The following is a 14,283-nucleotide window of genomic DNA, read 5'->3' as shown; positions in this document are numbered from 1 at the left end:
TTAATATCAATATTAAAATAAAAAAAAGTATTGCAAAAATTAAAACGTGGCTTTAAAAAACTTAAACGGGTCGTTCTTTCTCTCCTTTTAGCCCTTCTTTAAGGTTATATACAGGATGTTCTGTAAGCAATGAGCCTAGTTTTTATTTCATATTCTTCGTAGGAAATCAGTAGTACTTTCCTATATGAACATATACCTGGTGTTATTCAAGGTTTGAAAATTACGAAAAGAACTATTTTTGATATTATCATTTGCAAAACATACATTAGTGACATTTTCGCTTTGGAACAGCAAAACACTTTTTTGATGCGAAATATTTTTTTGAAACTTTAGGTTTTCATCATAATTTTCGAGATTTTGTTTTGTTTTTACTTCGATGGGTGAATCATTAAAGAAAAAAATCGTCAAGACGTGGAATACGTGCCAAATTGTAAAAATATTCCATACAAATCGTATGTCATACTTTATATATATATATATATATATATATATATATATATATATATATATATATATATATATATATATATATATATATATATATATATATATATATATATATATATATATAATGCCCAAATAATAAAATCTTTAAAAGCACCTAATTTGTTCCATAAAAAATATTCGATACTAATCCACTCGCCCTGTATAACGTTAAATGAAGGCTAAAAATGAGAGAGACAACGTCATGTACCAAAATTTCTGTTCCTATTTATATTATTTATATATATTATCACGCTAACGCACGGAGTATTTTTTTGTTTTGTTTTGTGCTACATTAATATGATACAGGTTGTCCCAAACATGGTAAAACTGATACGTTTGTATTTTCTTAACCTAAGTGAATAACATTTTTGGATTTTATTCTGTTCAAATTTAGAGTTTTAATTTCTACAATATATTTTTTATTTTACTAATTAAGTTTTACGTAAGCGAAATTTGCAATAAACTGTAATAATTAGCCATATTTCATATCCCAATTATGAAAAATTTCCCATCGTTTACAGGTTTTACAAAAATTTATCCTAATTTAATTATTACTTCGGGCTATAATTTGATTAATTTTAAATGTTACGCCATATTTGTTGATTGACCGGAGAGTGTAATTCTAAATAAAAGTTTTATTGCATCTAGTTGCTAATGACATTTAGAAATGTCAAATAATCTCTTTACACATTTACAATACATTCACTGACATGACTGTCAGAATTGACAAACGTCAAAATCCAAAGCGTGGGAAATATCTCCGAAAACATCCGTTTGCTCCCAAATCCGTGCGGAAAAATCCCGGAAATGTCCGAAGTGGCTCGGATTCATGGGAAACGAAACTAGAGTAGAAAAATTACTTTTTCTTCTCCCTTCTGCAAAATACCTAATTTTACCACATCACTTTCGTTTCCCATGGATCCGAGCCACGTCGGACATTTCCGGGATATCACCGCACGGGTTTGAAAGCAATCGGATGTTTTCGGAGATATTATCAATTTTGGGGCTCAATGTATTCGTGCTATTTTGCAAAAATAAATCACTTGTCGCATAATATACTATTACAGAAACACTAACCCATCCGATGTATATTGGTTATACGAAAACTTTTGGTGTCGAAATTATGTTTGTTATTGACGTTGAACTTCCCAATAAAAATACTTTATGGTAAAACCAAATAAAACACCCAAAGAGACCACAAAATAATAAATACCCACGAGCTTACAACTACTTGAGACAACGCGCCTGTGTTCTCTGCCTCGTAGCACGGTGGAATTTGGATTCTTTTTCAAGGTCGTCTTCATACAAAGTCTACTCGTTTTACAATAAAGTTATGCCACTTTTCAAATCCTTTACGGTTGCTGCTTTCGAGATGATGTAATTTGATCTGATCATCACAGGTGAACCTTTCTTATTTTGTTTTTACTTGTATTGTTTTGGTTCGTTAAGCCAGTTGGATACAATTTTGAATTATGGTCGCCCCGTACATCTACTAAACATATGGAGGCCAGAAATATAGAGTTGCGAAAGGACATATGCGCATGCGCGAGCCACGTCAGAACTCGCTTCTGGCCAATAGGAGCTGTCATTTGAACCAATACGACCTTGTCGCGTTTAACTCTGAACGTGGCAGCTAACAATTCGCACAATGTAAAAATAATAAATATACATCCAAATAGTAACAATGATATATTCGAAATATCTTCCTAGTATCAACAATTAAAATTATTATAAGCAATCGTTTCCAATTAGTTTGCTGTGACTGTAATCTCGTTCGTTATCCCTCAAATTGTTTTTTTGTCATTTGGGAAATAATACATAAAGTAGTCGTGAAAAACTATTTAAGGGGTTCTGTTTCTGTTCTGCATTTTAAACGCTACGAATCCCAGAAAAAAATCAAAATTTATGCCCATATTTTATGAAGGTATAACCAAAACTAATAACTGTATAACCAAACTAATATCTAGGTCACTCGCTTGCTCACAGAACTCTAGTCAAGTCTTTCAGTTCTACAGGTACATTCGATTGCCTCCACCTCTGCATAGAGGTACATACTGAGTTGAAGGAAGTAAGGCACCTTCGGCATTTCAAAAATTACGTTAACATAATTGAAATGTATTAATACTTATATAGTTTCAATCGTACACATTTGTACAAATTTTTGTATTACTAGTAACTTCTTTACCTTATCGCAAATCTATTGCATATATTCTTTCGGTCTCCTTTCTTACACATACTTGCAACTCCTGTCTTGCATTTTGTCCTTCAAATGTTCACGATTGTCCTGTCCCTTCCTTAAGATCAATACACCATTCTCTTCAACTTCATATTTTGTTTCTGTGCTTCTGAGATATATATTTGCAATAACTCGAATATACATATATTTATTATCCTTTAAACCTATACAGGGTTGAATGTTATAAAATACGACGTTTTTGCACTAAACAAGCAAAATGCCTTTTTCTATGAGCTATTATAAAATAATAAATCAATTTCACCTCGTTCCGTAACACCTTCTGCCTGAATAATACATAAAGTAGTCGTGAAAACTATTTTTTAAGGGGTTCTGTTCCTGTTCTGCATTACCCTATGAATTTACTACCCCAAAATTAACTGAATTCCTGTTTGAAAACGTAATAAAATGTTAATCTAGTAATTTGATATTTCTAAAAAAATCGCTGGTTCTAACCTAAACATTCTGTCACTCGATCACGTATACGTCACATCTCAGCTGTTGACGGATCCGCTGTTACAAATCATCCACCAGCCAAACCTGAACGCCGTTCGGGATTTTCGACCAATCGAACATTCGACCATTTATGGTGTTTCCTTTCCGAGGGCTTTATACAAGAAACGGAACCACTCTCATCCCCGCTACACTGTGCGAGCGATTGCCGCGTATTCGCCGCATCTCTCTCTCTCTCTCTCTCATTCGACCGAACGATTTGTGTCACCTTGATCTTCGCCGCCGTGGTACCGTCCTCGACGTCGGCGACGCCGTCGCGACGCCGGCGACAACAGCAGCAGAAAACGCACATCGTCACACTACGCACGACCGAGCAGTCGGACCTCGAACGATTTCCGAACTGAAAACATCGCGAAAGCACGCAAGATATAATATTTATTTCCAATAATAACCCGACGCAATCATTATCTCCGGCTCTCTCGTGACGGCGATCCGTAAACATCGGCCGATAGCCGCCGAAAATAAACAACAGCCTTACGACCGCTAAACCAACGCCGGGGACTAGAACGTAATTATATTTTTGCACGTACCGTACTGCTGTTGCTGCTAGCCGCGGCGACATGCCTCCTCGACCCTGACTCGTAAAAATCCGTCGAAAATAAACGGCAACAGGTTACCGGTCCGCGTGACCTGCGCGACGGAAAAAACAAACGCGGGTTTCGGCAGCGTTTCCACGGCAACCGTCCGGTCGCGGGCCACTCGATTTAAAAAAGCGGCGAAAGTGTTGCGCAACGGTGCGCGGCTTTGTGAGCGTACCGCGCGGATTGTTGACAAACGGAAGACTGTGCGTGCGTCCGTATGCACGAAGGTGGTTCCCGTTGTTGTCGATCCCGCCGTCGGGGCTTCCATACCGCCGGCCGCGACGTCTGACGGACGAGAAATTTTTGCTTCGACCGACCGACCGGTCGCGTTTACACGGAGGCCTAGAAACCGGGAACACCAAAAGGAATACGTCTGTGATAATTATGCAAAAAATCTAGGGCATACAGTTTTAAGGCTTCCACCTTACCACTGTATATTTAATCCCATTGAACATGTTTGGCACCAACTGAAATCTGCCATTCGTCGTAACAATGTTTTTCCCCATGTTAACTCCAATGTCCTCAAACTTATAGAAACCTAAGTTTTTAACATCCCTCCACAAAGTTGGGCAAATTCTGTTAAACATATAGAAAAAGCAGGACAATCGTATATCCATATTGCAAATAATATAGATTCTATATTAAAGAACAAATAATAATTAGAACAGGCGATGATAGCGATAGTGATACTGATATATCATGTGAATAATTTTAAGTAATTTAAGTAGGTAATAAAAATAATTTGTAAGTATATTTTAGATTTAAACATAAATACATATACAAATAAATAATTATTGTTTAGTATCTTTCCTAACAAAACCCCAAATAATTAGATTCTAAGCAAAGTACGGACCTGTTCGCTCATATTTCATTCTTACAGCTTGCCCGGGTCTTTCCTTAATTCGTATCAGTTAGTCACTTTCTTATATCTATGAACAGACTTTACCTAGCACCTGTTAAACCTCCTGCCCCATGGCCACGCCCGTACGGATGAAAACAGGGTCGGTTCGTGCGTGCAAATAAATTGCACCCCATATCCTGAGTTAACCACCTCCAGAAGGGCTTCGCTCTTCATTGCAGCGTTCTGCAAATCGCTCCCCTGGTCTTCGGTACACTTTTTCTCGTCGGTCGCTACCAAAAAGGAATATTCTGGTCTCATCTGAGAATGTGCAATTCAGATGATCCCGTGCAAAGCGTAGGCGTGCTTGTCGACGAGCTGTAGTAAGTTTTGGACCAACTGCAGTTGTTTTTGGTGTCAGGTTATTTTCCTTCGGTCTTCCTCTCACTGTCCACTGACTAATTCTTCATGGAGCTATTGTTGCATTAAGGTGATGATTTCTTATTATTGTTGACACAAAAAAAGCGGTCATCACGAGCCGTTGTAATTCGCCTTTTGCTCGTTGGCATAGTCTCTGAACTGCTGCGCTTGTCATATCCAGTTATCGAGCAACATCTCCCTGGTGAAGTCCGCTTTTGATTAAAGCGATAATTTGAGCGCTAATAATTAAACGCTATTCAAATGGTTAAAAACGAAAATTTCAGTTGCAAAGTCTATAAACAAGTTTCTTACTATCACTATAACTACTGCACGAACACGTTTCATCAGCGTATTATTTTTCGGGTCAGACGAATATTTTCTAGAAAAAAAATTTACATTGGGCCGATTTCTATGCACGCAAAGTTTTTATCAGAGGATTCTGGCTATTTCCCTTGCGCACCCTCGTATCTCTCTCTACGCTCCGTCCGTTAGTTATTAAATCTACGAGGAACGATTGCATTTTAAGCGAAAGTCTAAATCTAAATCTAAAAGAATAAATCGAGGAGGTCCGAAACGCCATCGCCGATTGGTTTGATACTGGCCGCGTAAACCGGACCGACCGATCGGATGCGCACGCGCGCGCACATTCTTGCAGAAGTATGAAGAACGAGCGCGTATCGCAGATCGAAAAATAAAGGACATTTTTACCTGGACGGACCGCGGGAGAAGCTGGTTTCGTTGACGTGGGCAGGTGAAGAAGACGCAACAGGTGAGGGACGTGGGAGGCGAGGACGTCAGCGGCGCGCGCCTGTAAATTTTCGCTAATAATAGGTTACTCGCACCTATTTTTTTTTATTTCTTATATATCTTTTCTTAATGAGTGTGTGTGCATGTGTAACGATGTTTATAGTGTGGATCAATAAACTAAACCCAAAAAAATAAACATGTCATTTAGAAGATATATTGTCTAGTATTTAGTATGAGTTTAAATTTGTCAAGAGTGCCGTTCTTTTATATGCGTAGCTACGATTAAACGAATGAAAAGTGTTCATGCAGTAGTTATAGTGATAGCTAATTTGACCGTGCAGTTATTTTACTATGCTAAACCTAAAAAGCAGAAATAAATTTTAATCAATCGGAATAAAGCGTATTCCAGAATGTTTCTAAAATTAAGTTAAGTTTATTTGAAAAATTAATAACGTAGTTTCCCTTAATTTACAAAAGAACTCGGAAGTATAAAACGCAAGGTTAGGAACATATAAATTTAGGCCACCGCATAATATTTTTTCATTGAATCATTGAACCAGGTGGAAAAGTTTTAGTGCTACGTAAATAACAAAAACGTGTACAGTCAGAATAATTTCAAAAAATTCGCTGATACGGGAGCATTTTTTTCGCGAGAAATTTCCAAATCAATCAGCCTCTGAAAAAACTCTTCCAATCATTTTAATTAAGTAGTTTACTTCTTTAACAACTTGTTTCTCATGATTTCTCCATTTCTGTAGGTCGTTGTCGTAGAAGAAAATCGAGGAACGCTTCTCCATTAGTTATTTATTGCACTAGAAGCAAACTAACCAAACTGCTTCTCGAGTGGTCCAGATGACGTCACTGCCGCGTCACAGCGGGCGCAAATAAATCGGCGATGCGTTTTGGTTTAGTCTGTGCTTCGAATGACACTTGACATTGCGAACGTGTCCTGTTCCATGACCGTTGTTCCTAATGTTTGTATTTTTCGATTTTTGGTGCGCGAGTCGAACATTCGTTTTATGTTTATTGTTAAAAGCCGTTATTACAAGCAGGTGCTCGGTTTTCAAGGAAGAGACGTTCGCGTCCCACAAAATTGGGCCGCAATGAAAATACTTTCGTAGTACTAACTCGGATTTTTATTTGACGAGCCCGCGCGTAACGCTCGTAAATTATTTGGCACTAACGGGAGTCCTAACCGTTTCATTTTACGCGTTTTATTGTCGGGCCATTAACGCGTATACTTTAACACGACTGTCCCCGAATACGATATATGTAAATGACCGCGATACGTGAGCCCGAAACCGGAAATTTCGAGGTTTGTGGAAAGGAAAAAGAACACTTGGTCGACTTACCCAAAATATTCCCACCGATTCTGTTTCAATAATGGTGGATTCACGCAATCATTCAACATTAAAATTAAATAAATACGATTCACTGTGGCATTTAGTCAATTAATTAAAAATCAATAGCAAAGACAAGGTATACTTCTTCATAGAAAATAATTCCATTTTCGACCTCTTTTACAGAAAATAGCCCCTGAAAAAACACTTACTGCCATTTTCTGTTCAATTACTCTTGATTTAAAAGTCAAAATCAGAAAACAACGCTTTATTTCTCCACAAAATCTTATTAAATTAAACAAAACCTTAATAAACTTTACAGGTTGTTCCATATAACTATTAGATAATATAGCGGCTTTACTACGGTAAAAATTGATGTGAGTTATATGACAATAATGACTATATTGTATTTATTTATCAAGTGCGCTGTATAATCACTTTTAACATATGTGTAAGTATGAGTGCTCGCATTATTTTCCAGAATCTTATATTGTAACGCACATTGTAAGGTCCCTGTGACTCGAATAAAGTTTTTTTTTTTAAACTCACCCTGCCTATCGAATAACTTGCGCCGCAGGTGGCTATGATATTTTCGTAGAGGTGGATGGATCTTTTGCGCATGCGTCACCTGCGTCAATGACAACTTGCGACATTGCACGAATTTTTTTGGATAATTGATTAATTTTTATAAGAACGCAACATCCATCTTTGAGATCGGAACATAATTAGCAACGCCGAGTTAAGTAAGTGCCATTGTCAAATAAAAGTCTGTGCCCTGTACCAAGGTATAACTAAATTTCTACAAGTATTTCTGCATGGATTTTTAGCATATAAAAATTCTTAAATGGCAATTTGTTTTACGTCGCTTTCTTATTTAGATGGAATTTCGTTTTTTAAATGGGGCTACAATATGGCATATATTTTGTAATCCCAATATTACAAACAAGAGAAATGAGAATGTTGTTTTGAGGCGATAAATAAAATAAATTAATTATATTATTTTATTAATTATCCGAAACTAGCTTGTTTTATAATAGTGTTAATTTTCTTGGTTATGCAATTTTTTAAACCAATTGTTCATTGGCACTTTTTTTTAATTATATCCTCACTAGACTTGCGGTGAAGGAATGAGCGGCATTCTTTCTATAAAAGCTGCTTGAAACATTGAAGATGTGTCAACGCCCATATTGCTTGTTGAAAGCCTTTAGGCCTTATGGGTCCAACGTCAAAATTTGCAATTACAGCTACCATTGGTTAAAAACGAAATTTTAAATCTCGCGCATGCGCAAGTTGAATAGATCTTCTCAATTTTTTTTTTACATAGTTGCTTCATGAGTTCCTGTACTGTCCGCATAGGCGGGGCCTCTATATGTCTAGTAGCTATATGGGTTGTCCACTAGATTTCGCAAGTGTCAATTTTAAAGGTCAACAGGCACGCAAACGGTTTCCGCAAAAGCGCCCTATTATTAATTTTCTGATCTTGACAGTTGTTAGTTATTTTAATAAAATACCTTTTATAGCTAAAAGTTTGCTTTCAGGCATTTAGAAACCATGGAGTCCTGAAGTCCTATAAGTAAAATCTTAAAAATGGCCAGGGAGAAATTAAAATAAACGGTATTATTATATATTACCAATATTAATAACGAACAAGCTAATATTAACTACGAGAATTTACCACCTTCGGACACTTTGCAAATTTCTGGCCAAATATCTGAGGCAGAAATCCCCATTAGATCATGTCCCAATGAAATGCACTTGACTCTTGCTGTTTCAAAGATACATTTGCTACGACCCAACAGTTTATGGAAAAAATATCAAGCTTTAATTCAATCCCAGGATAGCAGCGAAGTTTTGTTTCCTTCCTTAACATTTTAGAAGACAGAGGCATTTGTTAGATTAATTCGGAATATAGTGTTTCGAGTGATATTACCAGACCGACAGTTCTGCGAATAGTAAATAAGCCGAATTACGAAAGTGATGATTCCGATGCTGATCCCATTTTCCCTATTGCACTGTAGATGTAGATGGCGTTGTGGACTAAAAGAAAATGATTGGCTGATTTGAAAAATCACAGGGAATTCATAATTCAAAACCAAAATATCGTTACTCAAGTACTCAAAATTATATGCTTTTTATTTTGCTATTGGCAATAATCGAATTAGGGTATATAAATCATTTTTAAAGCAACTTTGGATATTAATGTTAGACCCATTCGTACGGCTATTATATAATACGTTTAAGTCTATAGATATGCTAAAAATAAGAAATACTGGATCTCAAGGCAATTTAGAAGCAATTTTAGATATTCAGTTATATACACATAGTTTACCATTGTCAGAAAACAGTAAATTATGCAACAAGTGTGGTAAACGGCATTTGACTCACGAGTTTATTCGATACGAGCGAAGCGAGTGTTTAATAAACGAGAGTGACTTAAATAGTTTACCGAACGTGTTGCATACTATACTTTTTCTACGACCGTTAGTTTTTGGGTACATTTTCGCAAAACAACACGAATACATTCACTGACAGGACCGTCAGAATTGACAAACGTCAAAATTCAAGGCGTGGGAAATATCTCCGAAAACATCCGATTTGCTCCCAAACCCGTGAAGTAAAATCCCGAAAATGTCCGAAGTGGCTCGGATCTGTGGAAAACGAAACTGACGTGGTAAAATAACGCTTCCCGCACGCTAGTTATAAGAGTTAGCCGTCAAACTGCACTGAACAACGGCTACAATCCGTCAATTATAGATGAAATTATAAATAAAAAACAAATCCAGACAACAGTAAACTATAGTGAAAAAGTTTCGAAATATTTGTCTAAATGTGGTTAAAAATAACTTTCAGAACCAACAACACAATAGGAAAATTTTTAAAAAACAATAAAACGAAATGTCGAAAATCTCAAAAATCAGGTTGAAATACCGATCTTGTCCTAAAATTTATATTGGACAAGCAGGTAAATCCTTTACGAGACGCATTAACAAACATAATACAGCGTTTAAAAACAATAGTCTAGATTTTAATTATGCTACACACTTAAACACAGAAAAACACATTTTTGAAGACAATTTTGATATTTTACACACAGCCAAAAAAGTAGAAAATTAAATTTATTATTACTTATTATTATTACTGCTATTATTTATTACTGCTTAACGATCAATTAAATCTAAATACCTCTCCATTATTAAACTTAAATTCTCACAACAACCTTAATTAGGGTTTTATTGTCATTTTTCAGTATATATAGTAGCAGGTAGTTTGTAAATATTACATTTGATAAAGTCACGGTGTTGTCGAAACAACTGTCACGTGAATGTATATAATTTCGTGAAAATCTGAACTCTTAGTTCTTATTTATTTTGTTAAATGGATTTTCATCAAGTAAAAGCCAAACTCATTCCACTTTTCTTTCATTATAGATCGGGTGTCACTGCTTATGACACTGCCAGATAACCTAAAACACATGCCACTAACGACGAAGCAACCCCCATGCGTGAGCTTTAATATCATATTATATATATTTTCATCCAATAGGCTCCCAAGTCGTTTAAGTCAAACCGAGCTATTCTAGAGCACGCTTTTGTCATCTATAAATCATGGGTAACTCCCCAGCTACCCGCATGGGGAAGCACTTTAACTGTGGTTCGAACGTTTTGTTGTTGTTAAGCGTACGATATACATAATACTCTTCAGCACGTAATATTCGATAAAACTAGATTCCTTTTACTAGAATTAAAGCAAAATATATTCTTCTGTCGCACCATTTGAAAAATGACAGTGAAGTGACAAACACGACTCTAAATTAGAAGACATTAACAAAATAACAAGCCCACTGCATGGATTTTTTTTTCTCCTAATGCTACGTTAAAAATGAATAGATATTACCTACCAATCCCATCGCTACTTTAATTTCTACAGTTAACAGGTAGCTAAACCGCACAAAATTATTTATTACCAGACTTTGCGTACACATATAATTACATAAAATTCTTTGCGGCGAAATTCCAGTTATTAATATTTGCTTTTGCTCGTAACTGCGGCAGAAAGTTTTCATCTCGTCGATTTTTTTTTCACTTTCTCCGCTCCTTCGTACACGTAATGTATTCGACCGCGCGTACTCACACAAGCTGCGGGCTCCATTTATGGGGTCAGCCGAATTTCGATCACTTTCATTAATTTACTCAATTCCTTGCAATCGACGTCTTAATTTTCAAGACACTCTTTCATCTTGAGATATTAAGATTTTAACTCACCTTTTCCTCGTCAGCCAACAGCGTGTCTTGTTCGATGGGCATTTCAAATGTCCGTAATTTTAAGGATTTAAAATTTGCACAGGCACCCGCGATTGTCCATCGAAATTTTATGCACTTTCATAAATTTCGCGCCCCCTTTTTAAGACTTAAACGCTGCCTAAACCAACAACGAAAACAACGGATCCACTTTAAATTTAACACGATAAGCACCCGGTCGGTTAACCACATAAGAATTTGTCACCTAAACATCCTTTATTGACGCGGCACACTGCCGAAGACGCTTCGGATGTAAACAAAAAGCACGCGGATGACAGCTGAAAACAAACGGCCGAAAAGCCACATTGCCAGACTTCGTTTCACGGTGAGTTCGGTTGAAAAAAAAATCGCCTTTGAAGGAAAATTTATAAACTTAACAGAAAAGCTTGGCGTCAAATCAAAAAATATTCTGGCTCCTTTTTAAATTCATTACACTATGTGACGTAAGAGAGGTTTAAATTTTAAAATTACATCCACTAAATTTTTTGCGTTAGTTTCCATGCGGCTTTAGCTACACTCTATTTAAAAGGGACTTGGTTTTAAGCTTGGTATTTGTTAATAAAAACCTTTTTAATAATGTATTTAGCAATAATTTTAATATTAGTAAACAAACCAAAATGTCACAAATTCAGGAAATATGCATGAATTCTGTGGTAGGGATTCTGTGGTGGAGCATTGCACGCGGCGGTTTAACCTCCGTTCGCTCCCGACAGAATCCCTTGTATTCGTCCTCAAAAGTTTGATATCGGTTTCCACTGTGTGGACTTAGTGTTTTTAGTGTTCAGTGCATGTTTTAAAGTGATAATCGTCGTCGGCCCCGTCGTTTTTCCCTGTTCACGCCGGTATGGAGGCCGGATGGGCCCGGATGGTCCGAGGTGGAAGCGGGGGGAAGCCGATTTTTTTGGTATCGGTCAGAATCGTTTTTTGCTAGCTGAGCAAATTATTGGTTATTCTTCTTCTTTGTACGTGGTGGTCATTGACCAGAAGCGAAAATCCTCGACGGAAGTCGGCAATGGGCGAATGATCCTAGCAGTCGAGCCCAACATTTTTTTTTGTGAAACGCATAATTGAATTGAATTCTGTGGTACAGTTTTCTGTGAAACGCATCATTGAATTGAATTGAATTCTGTGGTAATGCACCTTTCCCGGTATAACCGATTAATATCTGTTTAATTGTTTATAGCGTCGTACAATCTCGCTGTCTTTTGCTGATCGGCCCTGATCATTGGCCGAAGTGCGCAGAGTTCTTGTTTGGAATCGCTTTAATAACTTTCTTGAATAAATGACAGTTCCTGGCTTGGTCACTGACCAACAGTAAAAGTCATAGAACTAGAACTTGTATCAGTCTCTGCGCAAAAGCTGGCACTGGGTGTATGATCCTAGCTAAGTTGTCCAGCATTCTCTAGTTCAAGTTTGAATTAAGATACTATGAAAAAAGGATAAACTTTTTTTAAGATATTATTCTATGGTCTTAACCTAAAAACACTCCAAAGGCTTACTGATTTGAAAAATATAATACTATTCGCTTTAATAACAATATAAAGACGAACGTTGTAGTGCAGAACCAATATGTTAATGCTTCAACTAGTTTTCTTAACCTGAGGGGATTCCAGAAGCACAACACTCGTCAACTCTTCTTCGACATCTTTGTGTTTGATGAAAGACAAGAACACATTGTACAACATTGTTACTGCATTTATCCACAAAACTTGGTATTTTACGGGTACATAATAAAAATTCACATATTGGGTGGGCACCCATACACACCAGTCCATCTGAGAAAGTTTTGAAGTTAATTTTTTGGTGTCACAATTTTTCGGTTAAACTGACCACATAGACGTCAACAAACTTGCGGGCTATCTCCTCATTAATGTTTCTGGGAGTTTTCATTTCCAATAAGCCCATGCCATAGAAAAATGTTGCTATACAAATGGGGGACATCATAAACTGATCTAAACCAATTTTTTTTACAACTGTGGTAAAATCCCTTTTGGGCATTATTTTGGCTATGTATAGGTAATAGTAGTGATGTATGGGGCCAAGAAGGAGCCCCACAATGAACATTCGTGCTGAAACGAGCAAACTGGTTTAAAATATGCATATTGGGGATAATTTCAAATATATTTACTCATTCTGGCTAAGTCATATCTCTCCTTAAGTTTATGTTGTCTATATTCGATTTCCTGTTGGCACGCGTCACCTACAAGCATTAAAACTCCAGAGCTGACAATATTTGTGGTAAGCAGATATTTTCCAAAAACCAAAGTTGGAATGGATCGGAATGGCTTCTGAAGTGATTTTGAGGTACTAACATATCTCACTACAGTTGTTACTAGAGCTCGTCGTGGCATTCCAAGTAAAGATTGCATTAATTCAAAAATTTTTTCTTAAAAAAGGTTAGGGTAGTTGGAATAATTTATTTTCTCATCAATGGCTTATGTACACACAACCTAAAATGGAACAATACTATCTTGATCGAATGTTGCGTAATATTGCTAACTTTTTAGTTTTTTAACCAACAATTTTCATTCCATTACAACAAATTGCATTTTATCACAGACCAATAACTGAATTCCTTGCATTCATAGACAATAAAAGCCGTGGTCGATAGCATAATTTTTGTATTCATCGTTTAGGACACTTTATAGATTCCTTTATATTCACGTACAGTCTGTTTAAAACAAAAACATGGAAATTGTGGTTCAGTCTATAGAAATTAAAAAATATATATTTTTGTTGACGCCATGGTCGTGCTGCCATCTAGCGCTGGCTAGATTAAATTTAATTTGCTTCCTGTCCATTATTACAGAATTCTGTTTGGGCGAAG

At 36.5% G+C, this 14,283-nt stretch overlaps 2 protein-coding genes across 5 annotated transcripts in view; both read right to left on the bottom strand.

Annotated features, from left to right (window-relative positions):
- LOC132703368 (protein FAM107B) overlaps positions 1–11,668 on the bottom strand; it is a 74,359-nt gene extending 62,691 nt beyond the window's left edge. Inside the window, exons 1-2 of one of the 3 annotated variants that reach the window (XM_060672588.1) lie at positions 3,763–4,027; positions 3,441–3,572 (exon numbers count right to left, since the gene is read on the bottom strand). In XM_060672588.1, coding sequence (XP_060528571.1) covers positions 3,441–3,524 — 84 coding nt within the window. In that variant the 5' untranslated portion in view covers positions 3,525–3,572; positions 3,763–4,027. Of the gene's footprint in view, positions 1–3,440; positions 3,740–3,762; positions 4,028–11,420 lie in introns of those variants that run through there. The other 2 variants (XM_060672590.1, XM_060672587.1) reach the window with 2 other exon arrangements.
- Positions 11,669–12,955: 1,287 nt separating this feature from the next.
- Positions 12,956–14,139, bottom strand: LOC132703363 (mpv17-like protein 2). Of its 2 annotated transcripts, XM_060672580.1 has the most exons (4): positions 13,957–14,139; positions 13,585–13,906; positions 13,287–13,525; positions 12,956–13,231 (listed from the first exon to the last, which is right to left on the bottom strand). In XM_060672580.1, the coding sequence occupies exons 2-4, from the start codon at positions 13,823–13,825 to the stop codon at positions 13,037–13,039; spliced, it is 675 nt and encodes a 224-aa protein (XP_060528563.1). In that variant the 5' UTR covers positions 13,826–13,906; positions 13,957–14,139; the 3' UTR covers positions 12,956–13,036. The 2 variants fall into 2 exon arrangements, with proteins under 2 accessions (XP_060528563.1, XP_060528562.1); XM_060672579.1 differs by having other exon boundaries at positions 13,585–14,138.
- Positions 14,140–14,283: the final 144 nt, after the last annotated feature.

Source organism: Cylas formicarius, unplaced genomic scaffold (genome assembly GCF_029955315.1).
Source record: "Cylas formicarius isolate icCylForm1 unplaced genomic scaffold, icCylForm1.1 PGA_scaffold_6__28_contigs__length_40554024, whole genome shotgun sequence".
Lineage (NCBI taxonomy): Eukaryota > Metazoa > Arthropoda > Insecta > Coleoptera > Brentidae > Cylas > Cylas formicarius.
The sequence above is the reverse complement of the archived record's forward strand: the minus strand, read 5'-3'. Positions and strand labels throughout refer to the sequence as shown.

Coding starts and splice junctions, on each gene's coding strand:
- LOC132703363 (XM_060672580.1), bottom strand. CDS start 13,825: ATGCAATCTTTACTTGGAATGCCACGACGAGCTCTAGTAACAACTGTA. Junction 13,526..13,584: donor ATATGACTTAGCCAGAATGA/GTAAATATATTT, acceptor TGCTCGTTTCAG/CACGAATGTTCATTGTGGGG. Junction 13,232..13,286: donor AGTTTGTTGACGTCTATGTG/GTCAGTTTAACC, acceptor AAACTTTCTCAG/ATGGACTGGTGTGTATGGGT.